The following is a 17,071-nucleotide window of genomic DNA, read 5'->3' as shown; positions in this document are numbered from 1 at the left end:
TACAAGGAGCCGCATATTAACTTCTGAAGAGCCGCATGTGGCTCCGGAGCCACAAGTTGGCCACCCTGCCTTGGATGAATATCATCCAGTCCTGATGACTTGTGGCTCTTTAATTTAGAAATTCTTTTCCTCATCCTTCCTGCACGTACACACACCTTAGACTGGGTTTATTGCAGGTCATTTGTGAGAGCCCATTATTAAAATACTACCAGGATACCACTGTTCCTATACAACTAACAATACAATAAGCTACGTGGATCTTACTATTTTACAAAAACCTGCACTGCATATCATAGCAAGCCACAATTTAAAAGAAAGCTCATCTATGCTTTGGGTTAGTTTTAGAATATAACAATATTTCTCATTTCTTTGTACTTTTCTTAAGAAAATAAACAATAAATTGCAACATTTTGCAATTTCATTCCTTAATGACACTACTGTTGTGGAGATAAACAATCAGAGCTATGGCTGTTTTTTTTCTGGAATCACATGAGACAACAAGATCTTTTTGGTAAGAAGTTTTTTTTAATAAGGAAACAAGTCCATAGGCTAACCAATACAAACTGACTGTTGTAAATGTTCAATATAGAAAGTGAAAAAGATACAACTCCACTACATTTTCAAGGCACTGGAACTTCCATTGACATTTACAGGAGTCAAGGTGCAGCTATAACTCTACAAAATGTTTGGAAAGTTAAAGCTAGTGTGTTTTTATTATTACTGTATCACTATTTTACTGTGGGATAAAAGAGATTTTACATTCCCAGACAAAATTAAAAAAAAAATCTCCATTAAGATTGCAAGTTAATTCAAAAGAATGTCATCCTAACATTGTATTATAAAACAAAAGGCAAAAAATTTGAAAGCCATGAAATTCAGAAAATTAAGTTTCTACAAACAACTTTAACTCTGACTTTGTATCTCTATTCAGGACTACCTGGATGCTGTTCTATCCAATGTACTACAAAACACTAGATCTGCTGAATCTTCTACTCTGTCTACACTGCAGAATGCTGATCTATCAGCCACTCCTGCTTTTCTTTGATTCTGATTCACTTCTGCGAGGTAACTGGGGAAGCAGGGTGGAGTCTGAAGCACAGGCTTAGGCAATTTTGAAAATTTTACACAGGTGACGAAAAAGCTTATATCTCATTTTCCAATGTGATTGTTTGTGGGACTTAGGCTTCTAAAAATGTCTAAGTCATTTTGGAAAATAGGATATAGGCTCCTCAGTCACTTAGGTATTTTTGAAAATTTGCTTCTTTGTATCCACCAAGAAATTGTCCTTGTTTAACATGTTTTTACATAAATGTAGTTAAACCACTGCAAACTCTGTGTGAGCTTTCAGTTTAAGAGTAGTTTATTTTGGTTTAGTAAAAACAGATTCCTTAAGTAATCAAGCTAAACCAAGATAAACATGGCTTAAAAATGGAAATTAAAAAGTGTCAACACGTTCATTTGCATCAGTTTACCTGAATTAGTTTAAAATCTTTCCTTTAGTTAAATTGGTGCAATTTTCTAGAACTATGAAAAAATCGCAGTGGAGGAGGATTATTGTTAGTATTAATGTAGGAGGGTAGGCGCCACAGAGATGGCTGTGCATTTTCCTGTCTAGATCTACTGAGTCTGAGGTAAATTTTCAGTTTCATTAAAATTTATCAAGACAGTCCCTCTAGATTAAGATAATCCCAGAAAAGAGGAACCTCTGCTTCCAGGAAAAAGAGAAACCAAATGGGGAGAACTACTTAGATGAACACCATCCAGGCCTGGTGACTCAAGGTATTTTCACCTCCATGAATGATATGTCACTAATTTACCTCCTAAGACTTCTGAACAGTAGCAACAGGTGTGAGGGAAGTCAGGCTTTTATTCCCAGTACTCTTTAGGAGTTGTAATTAGAAGGCTTTGGGGCTCCAGATACAATGCAGCAATAACTGATGGAACCAGGAGATGGGGGAGAAGGTATGGTTGCTGGGTAGGAGGGAATCTGAGGGAGTTAATGGATTGAACCTTGAGGAGTTGTTATAATAAGGAAATAGGACCCAGGGACAGGTTACCAGGTGTGAGTAGGAGAGCCTGGAAGAGAAGGACGGATACTTGGTTTGAGTGAGAAACAGACTGCAAGCCAGAAAGGGCCAAGGGCAGGGAGCAGTTGGAGGGGGGGCAGAAAACAGACTGCCAGTCTGTTTCATATGTCACCACAGTGCACCTCAGAGGGGTAGTTGTTGGGAAAATGCTGCTCGGTCCCTGCAACAATGATTGGTGTATGAGCTCTTAGCAATCAGAATAAATGTGTGTGTATGTGGGAGGGAGATCCACAAGCACTGCTATTTACTATGAGGCATACGAACACTAATTCTGAAGCTGGACATCACTGTGCAAGGCACTGTATAAACACAGAACAAAAATATAGCCCCCATCCCAAACAGCTTCCAAGCATGACTGTTACTCTCTGTGTATGATACTTAGCAAAACTGTGGAACCCCGAATGAAATATAAAGAAAGAAAAGAGAGAAAACTAATGCACATAAACCAGTGACAAATGCACTCACTTACTTTAGGTAAATGGTTCCCTAAGGGCCTAGGTCTTCTGAATTTGAGTCTCATAAGAAAATATCCTTGCTTAGGTCCTCATGAAAGGTACTAGGCTCTGTACAGATATAACCACTTGCTAGGGAAAGCCATTTAAGTATCAGATAAAAATTGCATTAAAAAAACCTCTCCACACAAATATAAACAAAATTCACATTAGCATGCACATTTCCTGCCTAACAGAACATGAGACTGTTTTTACCCACATATCTGGTCCCCGACCGCATATTCAGGAGAAGCTCCTCACAACCTTAAGGCCCCTCAAGTTTGCTGAGTTCTTTCCTTCTGCTCCCACCAGCCCAGGAGGACTCGGAGCCCTGTCACCTACCAGTGGAAAGGCCTGGAAAATGGCCAAGTATTGTTAATTCACATCCCACCTTACTTGAGGAAGGAAAACCCATAGCACACAGGAGGTGGCCATGCCCTCAGCCCATCTGCGCCTAGGCTAGGGTGACCAGACGTCCCAATTTTATAGGGACAGACCCAATATTTGGGGCTTTGTCTCATATAGGTGCCTATTACCCTCCACCCTTCCCGATTTTTCACACTTGCTGTCTGGTCACCCTGGCCTAGGAAAAACTTGCCAGCTTTGTGAAAAGGGCTCACTGCTTTGGACTCAAGATGGGAGGCTCTGGGAGACTTTAGGCTTGCACACAGCCTGCGGGAGAGTCAAAGCAAACTGAATGGGCGGTTCTCGTCACACCAGCTGCGGAGCGGGCGGGGGGGGAGGGAGGAAGCTCCTGCCTTTTATCAGAGAAGCGGTTCCCCGGGTTCGCCAGGGCAGGCGGTGCAGAGGGGAGCTGGGTTCTCTTTTAACACCCGGCCTCAGACTCTGCGTCAAGCACGTTTCCATAAAAACGTGGGCGCGGCCAGGCAGCCCGACGAGCGCTGGGGGCGGGAGGGGAAGGGTTTGGCACAGAGTAAATAGCAGGCTTGTTACGCCGGCGGGCCCGGGACTCGAACCCGCTGCTAGCAGCCTCGGCCTGTTGCTATTGAGTAGGACCCGGCTACTCCGACGCTATAGTCACCACCCGCGAGGACTGGGACGCTTTGCGACTTGGCCAATCATGGGCCGGTACCGCCCCTCTCCCGTCGCAGAGCATTCTGGGCCGTGAAGTCTCTCTCGCCCTCCAGCAATGCGAGTCACCAGAGAAGAACTACAACTCCCAGCGTGCCTGGCGCCTGCCGGGATATTGACCTGCTCGCGGGGACCGCTGCTGTGTTGCCGCCCGCCAGGCCGCGAACGAAGACGTGAGGGCCGCGGCCTGGGCGCCGATCCCGTAGCCTGAGGGAAGATGAGTTCGGCCAGGGAGACGCAGCCCCGTCACGGCATGAAGCGAGCGGCCTCCCCCGATGTAAGTAGCGCGGGGGCCGGGCCGGGCCGTGGGAGGCCTGGGGCGATGAGGGGACTGGGAGATGAACCCCTTCCCCCGGGGTAAGGGCGGGGTGGCGGTTCGCGCCGGGCAGGCCCTGGTCGGCCTCTTGTAAGTCGGTGAAGTGGCCCAGGCTCCGTCCCGCTCTCAGGGCTCTGACGCTGCCTGGTGGCGGGGAGGGACCTGAAGCTTCTCACCGGGCTGAGCCGCCGTGTGTCGCGCTTGAACAGACTCGGCCTTGCTGTGAAGGCCGCCCGCCTTCCTGGAGCAGCCGGGGGGGAGCAGTGGGTTCAGAGGGGATGTGCCTCCGTGCTGGGAGCGCTGCTGGCTGCATTCGTGCCCAGTGCTCGCTCTATAATGGACGTGGTCTGTTGCCACTACTAGGCCAGCCTACAAGCCGCCGGTCTGGGCTGGGTACCACTCCGCGCTTGTTCTGCCTCCTGAAGAGGCCCAAATCTCTGTTCATTTTCAAGATTTTGTTTGATAAGTTGATAGGTGTGAATCTTGATCAAGTTCAAAGGTGGCTTGTCAGTTAACTGTACGATTATTTTTCATTTGCTTGAGTTTTCTCTCTTCTTTCCTGTGCAAGTTCTTCATGGGTTTATTCTTGCTATGTTAGCTTTCAGCAAATGGCTTCAAAAATCAGAATCCATGCTTGCATTTTTAAAATTAATTCAATGGCTTGTTGATGTTATAAGAAGATCTTTTTCTAGTGCCTGTTGACCACCTTTGAGACTACTGCATCTAAGTCTGTTTAATTTATTAAAAGGCCTTCCTGCTCCCTTCTCTACTCATTCTTCACTAGAGCCTATTTATTAAAACAAACAACCGTGTCCTTAAAACACTTCTCAAAGTTGATATTATTAAATGAGCGAGTTACGTCACGATCATGGCATAGGGGGCCCTAGTCATGTATTGAAATGGCGTGACCATAAATGTTGCATCATAGTGCATTGGAAAAATGCTCAAATTATGTATAACTTGAAATATTTTATTTAATATAAACAAGCTTTTAGATGAAACTGATCTATTTTTTTTAAATAATTTATTACCTTCTATCTTCCAGCAGGGATCGAGCAGCTGGGAGGCAGTAGATTTAGGTAATGAAGAAAGAAAGCAAAAGTTCTTGAGACTTATGGGAGCAGGAAAGGTGAGATTTTGTTAATTATTTAAATCCAAGCATTCCATGTAAATAAAGAGTAGTTGCTATTAGGAAAGGATTTTTCAAATGACAAAACAATTTACTGATCACACTGAAAGTGATTGCATAGTGTTTTCTGTTCTTTCTGAAAGTGAAGATGTTACTGTTATTGATAAGATAGTGCTTGCTTGAAGGTAAAAGTTTTCTTTAAAACATTATACTTACATTAATCTGTGCATCCGTTTGTACATAACTTTAAGTTCTGGCAGGATTTCTGCAATTAACAGTTGTAGTTATAATCTACAGTTATTTCAAGGCCACAAACCACTTATTACATAGTGTCTGTAAAATGTAATATCAGAATACTGGCCTGTTACTCCACAGTTAGCCTGGGTAGCACTGCTTTGCAGTAAAAAAGGGCTCCAACTTCACCTCTGACAACTACTGATTCTAAATAATTGTTTTTCCAGATTCTTATATCTTTAGATCACCTGCAGAATAGGCAGGAACACTTTCTAGCCCACCCTTATGAGAATAACCAACAGCCTAATGTTTTACACACCAAACTCCTCCCTCCCCCCAATTGTTGGCTCCAGACAAGTGAAAGTTTACTTCAGATGATTGGGATACAAAGGCTAAATATAACAGCAACCAGACTGGAGTAACTCAGTAGCAAACACAGTCAGATGGCTTGGAATTTAATTACTTATGCAGGACCAAATCTAAATCCACTTACATGTGTGGACATTGCGTATTGTAAGTTTTTGTTTTTCATGAGATTAATGTAGACAGTACCCAGCGATTGATGATTATATAATCACGAGAGACCAATATTGGAGCCTGAATGTTTTCATATGTGCCTAAAATACAGTTTAATATTGCAATTTTTTTCTTTTATACAGGCAGCAATTACTAGATGGGGTGGCTTTTAGTTAAATTGGAGGCAAAAATTAAAATTAGCCTTCCCTTAAACTAATTACTTTTCTCTAATGTTGTATTTCGCTAATCTGGTAGAATTATTATTCTCTGCCTGTAGCAGAGTAATTTAGTGCTGTTGGCGATAGTAGCATGACCCTCTCTTAACCTAGGGACTTACATAAACTGCAGGTTGGGCTCTCCCATTCAGGTCTGTGGGTTAAGGCACATTGGCCACATCTTTGCTTATCCTGTGTGGGTGTTTCGTTGGAAAAGAGCATACAGCCCTATGGAGCTATCAGTTTAGTCCAGCAGGTGGCCTTCTGTCCAGTAAGGGAATGAGAAGGAAAAGCAGAAAATACACAAACAGAAAATAATTATGTAGGGGAGGATTCTGAGCTGCTAAGTAATTTTTACAGGAATCAAAGAAAGGTTGAGTTATTACTGTAATTGGCAAAACCTGGGTTGTAACTTGAAATTTTATTGTCCATTATAATACTGGGTTCAGGTTATACAACTTCAGCAGGGTTGTAGTCATCCCCTTTGGAGTGACACTGGCAAGCGAAAAGGAAAGGAACAGATTTGGGGGTTGGGAGGGTACCTACGGTTTCCTCCAATATGATCAGTGGATGGTAAAAATGAAGCTAGCTTTGTCAACAGATAGCCATTGGCTGGTGAAAGAGCTCATTAATACATGTTCTTCCCCCCCCAGAAAAAAAGCTTGCTGATAGTGAGCAGTAGGGTGCGTCTATCCAAGAATTCTTGTATGTAGGTAGAGCTGTCAGAGTTCACAATAAATTGCATTTTCTTTTAGAAAGAACACACTGGCCGCCTTGTTATCGGAGACCACAGATCAACTTCTCATTTCAGAACAGGTCAGTTTAATAGCTGATACAAATTAGACATCTGTAAACTAACATTGATCTAGGGAGGCAGAGGTGAGTCCTTGTACCTTCACTGCTGTTGCAGTGGGAGCTTTCAATTTTGTGACTAAAGCTGAAGAAAACAAGTCAGATTCTGGGAACTGGCATAATCTCATCGTCTCTTACTAGTCAGTATAGTGACTGAAAAAGGCCTAGTTTTGCTGCACATGTCTACTTTCTCCTGCCCAGATTCAGCAAAGCACTTCTGCATGTGCTTAAATTTAAGCACATGCTGAAATGGTTTGCAAAACTGGACCCCACATATGCTGTCTCCTTTTCTTTACATAGAAGTAAAAATCTTATTCTGTGTCAGACGGTGACTGTAGCTGCAGACTGATAGGATGCACTGTATTATGCTTCACGCATCATCACCAGTTACACTACCAGCTGATGACCTTTGATGGAGGATGTTGTGTGTAAATCAGAATTGGGCTTGACTTTTCAGAGTCCCTGTTGATTATGTAGTCTTGATAGTCAAAGCAAGACTTTTTTCTTTGCAAACTTTGAGATGAATTGCCATGGACATAAGACGTACAAAACTATGACTTCTTTCTAGTCAGTAGATGACTCTGCAAGTCTTTGTTTTTCCCATAGTCAGACTCTGATGATTAATGATCAGAAGCCAAGGTATCTCTGACTTTATCAAGTTTGGAATAAGAGCTTTGATAAAACCTCTCTTAGCTGTATAGAATAGGAACTGCCAGACTCCTCTGCATTTTTTTCTCCAATTTGACTTGGTAGTAACAGCTTCTTAGCTGATCTAGGCCACGTGGTCTAGTGGATAAAGCACTGGACTGGGATATGAGAAACTTGAGTTCTGTAGGTGTTCTGTCATTGGCCTGTTGGGTGACCTTGAGCAAGTGACTGATGATACTTATTTCCTTTGTAAAGTACTTTACAAAGATAAATGGATATTTGAAAGAGTTAAGTACTATTATTGATCAGTAGCAGGAAGTTGTGATTAGGTTTTGACAAGAGGCCTGCTCCTTGCTAAAAGACTAAAGAAACCAACATCCTCTGTTCCTATATAAAGTAATCTTCTTCGTCTCCCTTTCCTCCTGTTTCCCACAGTTGGCAATCTTTTCCTCCTTTAATAATAAAAACATATATAGTTACCTTCAAAGTACTGTACAAACACTAATTCTCACAGCAAGGGTAAGTAATTATCTCTCATTTTACAAGGGAGGAAGTCAGTGGCAGATTGAAGTAGAACTAGGAGTCCCTGGCTTCTCTCTCACAGTAAACTAGGCCAAGGGTGGTTCTTCATTGTATAATGTAGACTGTTCCTGGATAGACATAATGCCTTATTGAAAAAAATTGTAATAACTTATTAAAATAAGCAGCAGGATAGCATATGTAAAAGCAGCTATTTAATAGACATGAGAGCTAATTTTCAAATTGCTTCCCATGGGTGGCGAAAAGAAAGCTAAGCAGCTTCCATTTTATGCTGTTAAGAATTCAGATGTATGAGATGAAATGGCTCAAGGCAGAGGTAGTTCATCTAAAATGTAGCAGGTTAAGTCCAGTAGTGAACTTCTGACTTACTGCTGTGTATGTGCGTGTTACTTCATTTTAACCATTGGTTTGCAGTGCCTTGATTTGCCAGTGTAGAGACTGCTTGCTGCACAAATGAATGTCTTGAAGCTCCTGCTCCAATATAACATTTTCATCTTGCTATGAAAAATGGCAATAGTGGCAAGATGGGGTAATGTTCAAAATGAACTGTTCTAGTATAGACACGGGGTTGATTTTACAAGGTAGTATTTTACATTCTAGTAAACCCTGTTTATAGTAGTATCCATGGTACAATATGAGCCTGTGGTGAACTTTATCATTCTGCCTTTATTACAATATAAGAGTATTTTACTTTCTTGTTGAACAATTAATTGTTCCAGGCGAAGATAACTTTACAAGGATGATGGCGTATTCACTATACAGTAAATAGTCAACCCAATAAAGTGTATTAAAAATATTTTCATACAGTGCTAAATCCTAAAGATCTGGTAATTTTGTGTAATGAGATGTTTTTGTTAATTTGACTGAACCATAACCAAGTACACTGGACATGCAGGGGAAGAAGACAAGAAAATGAATGAAGACCTAGAGTCTCAGTTCCAGCAAAGCATGGACAGCACTATGTCCGGAAGAAATCGACGACACTGTGGACTTGGTTTCAGTGAGGTAGTAGTTTACTTACTCTTATTGATGCAGACAGGCTTGCTCCAGTGGGCAAAGAGAATGAATGACAAACATCCCATGGCCATTTTTAACAACATGTCAAACTTACTCTAACCCAGAGTACCCCTATAAGTTTACCAGGTACAAATCTGCAGGAGCCAAGAGCTTCCTGGGCTTGGACACAGAGGTACCAGTGAGAATTCTTGAACACCTGGAAACATTCATACTCTACAGTATGTACAGCTAGATCACATTAAGCTCCTCGGAGATGTAACATAGCAGCTCTACTCAACAATTTCACATAAGAAATGAAGAATATTTTATTCAGTTGACTGTGAGGGGAATTTAAATAGATAAAACACTAACCAAAATAATTATGAGACTCTCACCTTCTGTGGAATCTTTAATGACTGCAATAGTTAAGGCTTTTTATATCTTCCAAAAACCAGCACACACATGAGAGTAGCACGATGCCTTAAGACAAGCTAGGGGTATCCATTCAGTGCTAACTCAGAGGAGTGCCCACCCAGTTGCTAGCCCCATTTCCTGAGATTCCTTAGGAAAGGTTGGGGGATGCTTCCTCTTCATGTACTGATCCAGATTAAACTGCTTTAGCTCCAAGAGGTTCAGTCAGAGCCTGAGGTGCTATGATTGTGTGCTCCAATTATAATTATATTGTGTAGTCCAAATGCATGAGGAGGGGTGGGGAGAAGGAAATCTGGGAGAGGAAGGAAATGACTATTGGACACAGATGAAATCTTCAAATGATTCCGTCTCTCCTCCAGTCATGTAGTTATGAGGCAGTCTCCAGAGAGGAAAGGATAGGGCCACCACTGCCTGGAGGAGACACAGAAAAGTGAAGGAAGACAAAAAAATTATGGAACTATCATACCTCTTCAAATGAAGCCTAGAAACAAGATACTTGAGCATGAGGTTGAAATATCAGTGAGGTTGCTAGACTTGAGTTAAAGAACTTGTGCCACATTAGCAAACTCTTACTATTCCAAACACACAGGCACTTTTTCCCACGAAAAGTGGGAAAGGCTTTTTCGTGTAAATAGACGCAATACCTGTATTGGCCCATCATTATCAGATTGTGCGTTGAGTATTTTTTCCATAGTACTAAGTGCTGTATTTGCCAAATAGTGTCAGGTTTACAAAAGCATTGCAGTCTTGCACATGAGTCTCTGATGACCCTCACATAAATAATGTGGCTCACGTTAAAGTTGGCTACAGTATGGCAGCAATTCTCTTGCATCAAGCATGACTCTCTGAACTCCTACCAAAGCTAAAGTAACGAGACAGTAAAAACCTTGCATGCTCAATTGCATTTGATAATGTTTCCAAGTTCTCTTTGTTGGTTCCTTCATGGTGAGTAATATGAGGCTAGTGGTCAACCACAAAGTAGCTGCATATTGTGTGCACACACATTCCTGCTAAAAAATCCTTCCCGGCATAAAGTATTATTGTTTAAAAACTTACTTCCTTTGCTGTTTAAATGTTAGCAAACAAAATGGAGAGGGTCCACAGTTACTGCATTAGTAATGTCAAGGGATCCTAGACCTTTATATCATTTACCAGTGTAATTCAGATGTTATTAAGGAAGTTGACAATCAGTCATTCCAGTATCTGACAGACTAATCCTCTCTATATTAAAGACTAAGATGGGTTTTATCTGGTACCTATGTTATTTAATCTCATGTCCCATCTTCAACCACTAACACAAAAGGAACAATGTGGCAACTAGTGAAAACTCATTGAATTTGTATTTAAATGGCAAAATTAGAGGTTGCTTGGGGGAATGATTTAGCTTCCTTTTGTAACTGAATTTTATTCTAGCTGGAGGAGGCTGAAGGACAAGATGATGTGAACAGATACTCTCCTGAACCTGAAAGTCCAGAGGACTCTGAAAGTGACTCTGAGTCAGAGCAAGAGGAATCTGCAGAAGAACTGCAATCTGCTGATAAAGACAGTGAAGGTGATGATCCAGAAAGCAAGAAAGATGTGAAAAGCAATTATAAAATGATGTTTGTTAAATCCAGCGGCTCATAACTTCAGATCAATAAGTCTTGTATTTAAAGTACAGTAAGCCTTTTTGTTAGTGCAAAGTGGAGGACTGCTTACAGCACAGATTTTTGTATTATGATTTTAAAAAAGCCCTTTTAGATGAAAGAGAAAAAGTGCTTGCTTTCAGATGCCATGGATGACATTTTTATGGGCATGAGTGTAATTTTTTGGGGGGTAAAGTATAAACAGATGCATTGGATGAAAATAAATTTAATTGCCAGCCTCCTTTTACAATATTCTCTGAATCCACTCTCCTTCCATTGTAGTTATCAAACCTCTGACACTACTTTCTTTTATTGGTGTCCTTTTGTCTTTTTTTTTTTTTTTTGTGAAATAAGGTTTCATTGGTGTTGCCTGTTAATGTATTAATTATGATATAGTAGCAATGACATCAGTATTCTGCAGTGTAATGCAGCTTCAAATCTTGGTTCTGTTCGGTAATACCGGCAGTACAGTCTGACATAATTGCCAGAGAACAGGTTTATTCATTTAGGTCCTGATTCTGTAATGAGTTTCTGTGGCAGAGTCCTATTGTCTGTGGCACTCTCAGTGTAGGGGGCCCTACATCATAGCAGGATGCAGAAGAGGGCCTTTAGGGTACATCTACACAGGGATTTAAAAGAACTTTTGGTGGCCAAGATGAGCTGACTTGGGCTTGCAGGGCTCAGGCTGGAGCCTAAGCACTGGTAATCTGTGAGGGAGGAGGGTCTGAGAGCATGGGCTCCAGTCTGAGTGCAAATATCTACACAGCGATACCCTGCAGCCTGAGCTCAGGTTACCTGACCTGGGCCAGCCACGGCCATGCCACAGGTTTTTCATCCCTATGTAGATGTACTCTTAGTTACTTCTCTAGGCCTGTTTTTAACAGCGACAGGACAAGAGGGATATGTTCTGCAACTAGCTTGATGTTCTTGGGTGTAGATATCCCTTTTGAAGTGAAGGACTTTGATCCTGTAACTGCTTGAGTTGCAGTGTGCATGAGAGCTGCGTAAAAGCAAGGCTTGGGGAGGGAGGTTGGTCTCAGATTAACATGCTAGTTTTAATAATTTCTCTCTACAGAAGTGAGATTTGCAGGAGATAAAGAACCAAACCAGGAAATGAGTTCATGTGAAGGGAAAGATACCTTGATATGGAAAATGACAGGTGCCTCAATTAGTTACCTTTTTTAAAGAGGGAGGATGCAACCTAAAGGGATATGTAGGCAAAGTTGTGCTATGCAGTCCCTCCCAGCTTGAGTGCTGCTGATCAAACTGAGGTGAAGTTAGTCACAATTACCAGCGATAGACATGCCACCTCTTACCTTCCTTGCACCAAATCCTCTAGTCTGTGCACAAAGAAAGAAACAGAAGTTCTAAGACATAGTAAGGACTAAAGCCCGTGTATTCTGCAAATTTATATATTTTTGGTGTACTAAAGATCAAACTTCCATATTGTATGCATTTTTTCATCTATTCTAATGGCATCTGTTTGAAAAATATCATCAGATTTAATCTGAGGATCACAAAAGGAATGCCACATTGCATACAGTCTGAATGCATTTCTTTATGGGAGAGCAGAACTTCGTCTGCACTGTAGACTTCGCAAGAAAAAGCTTACCTGAGGCTCTTGATGAAACTTACCACTTTTTTCTGTATCTGGTAAAGCTGTGTTTAATTTACTGATAATCTGTAGCAGTGATTATTTCCGTACTGTTTGCTAATTTGTATGAGCTGAAATATGTACATTGATTGTAAGAATTGAAAATTAGTACTTCAGCCTCAGCTATACTGAAAGACTTTGAACAAATGTTACTTTATGGAAAAAACAAGCAGTATTAAACCAGATACATGTGATTATACACTATGACACAACAAGTGACTTTAATCAGAATCTGCATTTACTTTTTAACTTAGTTTTTGAACATGACATTGAGCCATAACCATACCATATTTCACATTAAGTAAAGGAGTAGTGATATTTGACAGGGAAAGGGCAAAGAAGTGTCTGAACTTTTGAATTTAAGTGTTTAAAAAACCAACAGTACTAAACTTGACCAGCAAATGATTTGATTTGTCCTCCCCTCATGTTATTAATCTGATCCTTTTTATACTTGTGTACATTTCTGCAATATGCAAGGAAGTAACGTAATATTATATACACACACACACACTGTATTTACCAACTACCTTGTTTAGTTTTAGTGGTTAAAATGGTGGTTATAAGCTGCCAATATTCATAAAACCACCAGGAATTCATCAACTGCTATTTTACAGAGATGTTGAATCACTGACCATCTTTTCAACCACTCCCACTATATCTAATGCATAAATAAAAATTGGGAACAGGTCATTATATTAACCGTGCCTGATGAAATATGTGTATTATGCTTTTTCACCATCGAGGAGGGCCTGTTTAGATGCAACTTCCAGGATTGTTAAGACATTAACTACAACTGAGTGCATTAACTACAAAGTGCATTTAAGCTCTGTGGGGATGCTCTTATTCACAGCAAAGTGGCCTGAGTTTGCTTTAGCTAAATCACCTTTGCAGATATATCTACACAGAGAAGATAGGTAGGAACCATTTTGCTTTTAATACATTTGTCATTAACTAATGCCTTCAGTTTGCCTAGTAAGGAAAATATATGTGAAATTTGAAAGTGTTTCACTTCTGTGTCAGTAAGGGGAAAACTATTAGGATATTGTCCCAAAAAGAAATACCTACAAGAATCCACCAACGAAACTGCTGCCCTGCTACTGCTAATATTTTGGCAGGTTTTCTCAATTAGGACTTTAGTAAGCTGCCTTTTCTAGTCTCAATGGCTGGCTTTTCTAGAAGATGAGAAAAAATCTGAAAACCAGCTTCTGCAATGAGAAATCCCATCTAGCATATAACTGTCAACAGTCTCATGCTGTCATAGTCTTCACCCATACTCTGAATGGAACCAACATCCGTGCAGCACCTTTGTGTTGTGGAGTGTTCAACAATCCATAGCTCTAGCATCAACTCAGTCTGGTACATCTCTCCTAATTCAACCTTCCTGAAGGCCTGATGTCAGTTTCCTTCCAGCTAGAAAGTTTAGCAGCACTTATGTCCACAGGTTCTTTTAAACACAGGTTTAAGAGAGCTAAAGAAAGAGCAAAAATTTGACTGACCTAGCCAGTCTGGATGTTTTTATACACACTAACAAAAACAAGATTAAAAGTCTTAGATCCTGATCCTGCGACTAGTTGCATGCTAACTGACTGTGGCTTCTCTCCCAGGATGTAGGCTCAGGTTTCTTTCATAATCTTCATTTCATGGCTGCTCAGGTGGTAGTGTAGCACAGCCAGACACTTGCTAGAGCTTTCTGTTAGCAACTGTGGCTTATCCTTCAGCACCCATGTAATCTCTCAGGTCCTAACATCTGCCTGCAGCTCCTCTGCTGGCACAACAACATTTCAGTATGTCAGATAAAGGAGTAGTTCTAGGTACTTCATTGCATTCTTCCCTGCCAGGCTGTGGGAGCTCCAGGAAGATCAGGATAGCAACTTGACTGGCATCTCCTGGGGACCCGCCATCTAGTACAGGGAAAGTGGAGGAGGAGAAGCTGAGAACAAGCCAGCAGTTAGTCCTCCCTGATTCTCTGTCATAGCCCAGGATATAGCAGCCTAAGGGCTACTCTAATTTGCACCACTCCCTTTGTACCATGTAATAGAATTTGCCCCCAAAATACTGATTGCAGCTCCACATCATTATACGTCCCCAGCCTGGTGTAAATCATACATTACAGTTAATGGTAAACTGATCTCTAATACACACACGAGTCTTTAATGGAAAAATCAATATGCTACAGGATGTAGCTTGCTTAATTCTGAAATGATCCTTTCCCCTCTGCATTGCTATGTAAAAAGGCCCAGGAGTGGTATTAGACTTCACCATTGACTTACATGAGACTTAGCACATGCTTAATGGTATTGCTGGATCAAGGAAAATGCGTTCAGGTCCTTGCACACTTGAAGCTACTAAGCTGTTGTGCAGTGCCACTGCGTGCTGCTAAAGAGCCACTGAGAACCACCCAGAGGCACTTTGTTGTGAAAGATGCTCTGTTAGTTTTAGATATTAGTAGAATAGTGATAGGCAAATAAATTAACTTTATATATAAGGATACAACCTTTCTGTAGAGTTGGTTTCTGCTACGTCAGCCGTACATTGTGAAATAGTGTCTACATCAGAATTGCATTTACATTCAAAGATGGGCACAAACTAGTGCCTCAAGAACCAAGTTTTCTCCCCATGGTTGTACATGCATTCCCATTATTGCTGGAGATGGGAGCAACACTAAAAATGGGGTTGCAGGTAGTCCTATGTTTTACAGAACAACATCACTAGTAGTTGTATACAAATAGTTTAAATTGTAACATGGAGACTGATGTCCTTCAGGAAGATGGAATTAAATCACTAGCACTTCTAATTTAGGTCTCAGTTGTGTCAAGCATAGGTGCCTAATCAAACATTTAAATTCAACCTTCGTGATGAGGGTAGACCAAAGCCAGTATATTTTGAAAGCCCAAATCAGGAGACAGAGAAAGCTTGATCCCAGTCTTCTGCTGTAACTTGATACAGTCAAAAAAGTCTGTCTTTCAAGAGAAAGCAAATGAACAAGCATACAATCTGTATAATTGCTTACTGCACACTTTTGCAATCCTCACCAGTATCAGTATGTAGGTAGCATTAGCACACAGTCTTGGGGAGATGGGGTACCCCTCTGAACAGGCAGAGCATTGGAATGACCCCCCGTCACTTCTTTGTACGATGGGGAGCACCTTGTGAGAAACCAACATCACTAGTACCCTCTACTGCCCTGCTTCCAATAAAAAGGAATCCATTTTTCTCCCACCCTTCAGCTGTGAAGGAATTCTAGGGCCAAGTAGTATGATACATAAGGTGCTCTCTGGCTTTACACAACTGCTTTGCAGTTTACACTCCCCCTTTTCTTGAAGAGGAGCCTGGCAACTTTATTCCTGAAAGTACAATTTTTAGGACAGCTTCAAAGCTAGAAGTCCTGCAGCTGTGGTTGGGGAATTCAGATCAAAGAGGATACGCACATGTTGTTCCAATGTCAGCACTGATGCTTGGTGGAAATCTCTGTGGATTTACTACAGTCCCCTGAACAGAGATTAAATTATGCACTGAAGCTGCCTCTATAAACTGCAGGAGACAAAGAGAATAAATGGCAGTGCACTCTCTCATAATCAAAGCCTGGCATCCTTATTTGCATGAGTTTACTGTGAGCTGTCTGGGGAAAGTGAAAGGGACACGGTGTCAAGGGACAGAACAGAGTGCCGTCTGGGTTTTAAAAGTGACACCAACTACATTTTTTCCCTGAATCTTTGAGAAATATCACCCAAAGAGTGTGTTCCTCTGGAGCACTGTGCCTGATGCTTCTATTTCCAGGGGAGAGTTAAAAGTACAATATGAGACTATGTTAAAGGCCAGTAGTTCCTGCTATATAATCCATCCAACTCTGAAGATGGCATTTAAGGTGTCTCCACGCTCAGTGGGAGATAGTTGGAAAAGGAGAGAAAAGAAAGAGGTGGTGGATGCCAGAAAAGAGACCTCAGATAAGTTATGTATCAGAAGAAGACTGTTACTCACCTTTGTAACTGTTGTTCTTCGAGATGTGTTGCTCATATCCATTCCAGTTAGGTGTGTGCACGCCGCGTGCACGTTCGTCGGAAGATTTTTACCCTAGCAACACTCAGTGGGTCAGCTGGGCACCCCCTAGAGTGGTGCCGCTATGGCGCCGGATATATACCCCTGTCGACCCAGCCACCCTTCAGTTCCTTCTTGTCGGCTACTCCAACAGTGGAGAAGGAGGGTGGGTTTGGAATGGATATGAGCAACACATCTCGAAGAACAAC

General features: G+C 41.5%; 1 protein-coding gene across 2 annotated transcripts; it reads left to right on the top strand.

Annotated features, from left to right (window-relative positions):
• The first annotated feature begins 3,740 nt into the window (after positions 1-3,740).
• On the top strand, positions 3,741-13,526 carry C4H11orf58 (chromosome 4 C11orf58 homolog). Of its 2 annotated transcripts, none has more exons than XM_032799243.2 (5): positions 3,741-3,947; positions 5,035-5,115; positions 6,836-6,896; positions 9,016-9,125; positions 10,962-13,526. In XM_032799243.2, exons 1-5 carry the CDS (start codon positions 3,888-3,890, stop codon positions 11,172-11,174), a joined length of 525 nt encoding a protein of 174 aa, XP_032655134.1. In that variant the 5' UTR covers positions 3,741-3,887; the 3' UTR covers positions 11,175-13,526. The 2 variants fall into 2 exon arrangements, with proteins under 2 accessions (XP_032655134.1, XP_032655133.1); XM_032799242.2 differs by having other exon boundaries at positions 3,761-3,947; positions 5,032-5,115.
• The last annotated feature ends 3,545 nt before the right edge of the window (positions 13,527-17,071 follow it).

The sequence above is a fragment of the Chelonoidis abingdonii genome, chromosome 4 (assembly GCF_003597395.2).
Source record: "Chelonoidis abingdonii isolate Lonesome George chromosome 4, CheloAbing_2.0, whole genome shotgun sequence".
Taxonomy (NCBI): Eukaryota; Metazoa; Chordata; order Testudines; family Testudinidae; genus Chelonoidis; species Chelonoidis abingdonii.
This window is presented reverse-complemented; position numbering and strand designations above follow the sequence as displayed.

Bases quoted from the DNA above. Each gene is read 5' to 3' on its own strand.
- C4H11orf58 (XM_032799242.2), top strand. From the start codon at position 3,888: ATGAGTTCGGCCAGGGAGACGCAGCCCCGTCACGGCATGAAGCGAGCG. The intron at 5,116-6,835 runs GTGAGATTTTGT...ATTTTCTTTTAG, and splicing joins GACTTATGGGAGCAGGAAAG to AAAGAACACACTGGCCGCCT. The intron at 9,126-10,961 runs GTAGTAGTTTAC...ATTTTATTCTAG, and splicing joins GTGGACTTGGTTTCAGTGAG to CTGGAGGAGGCTGAAGGACA.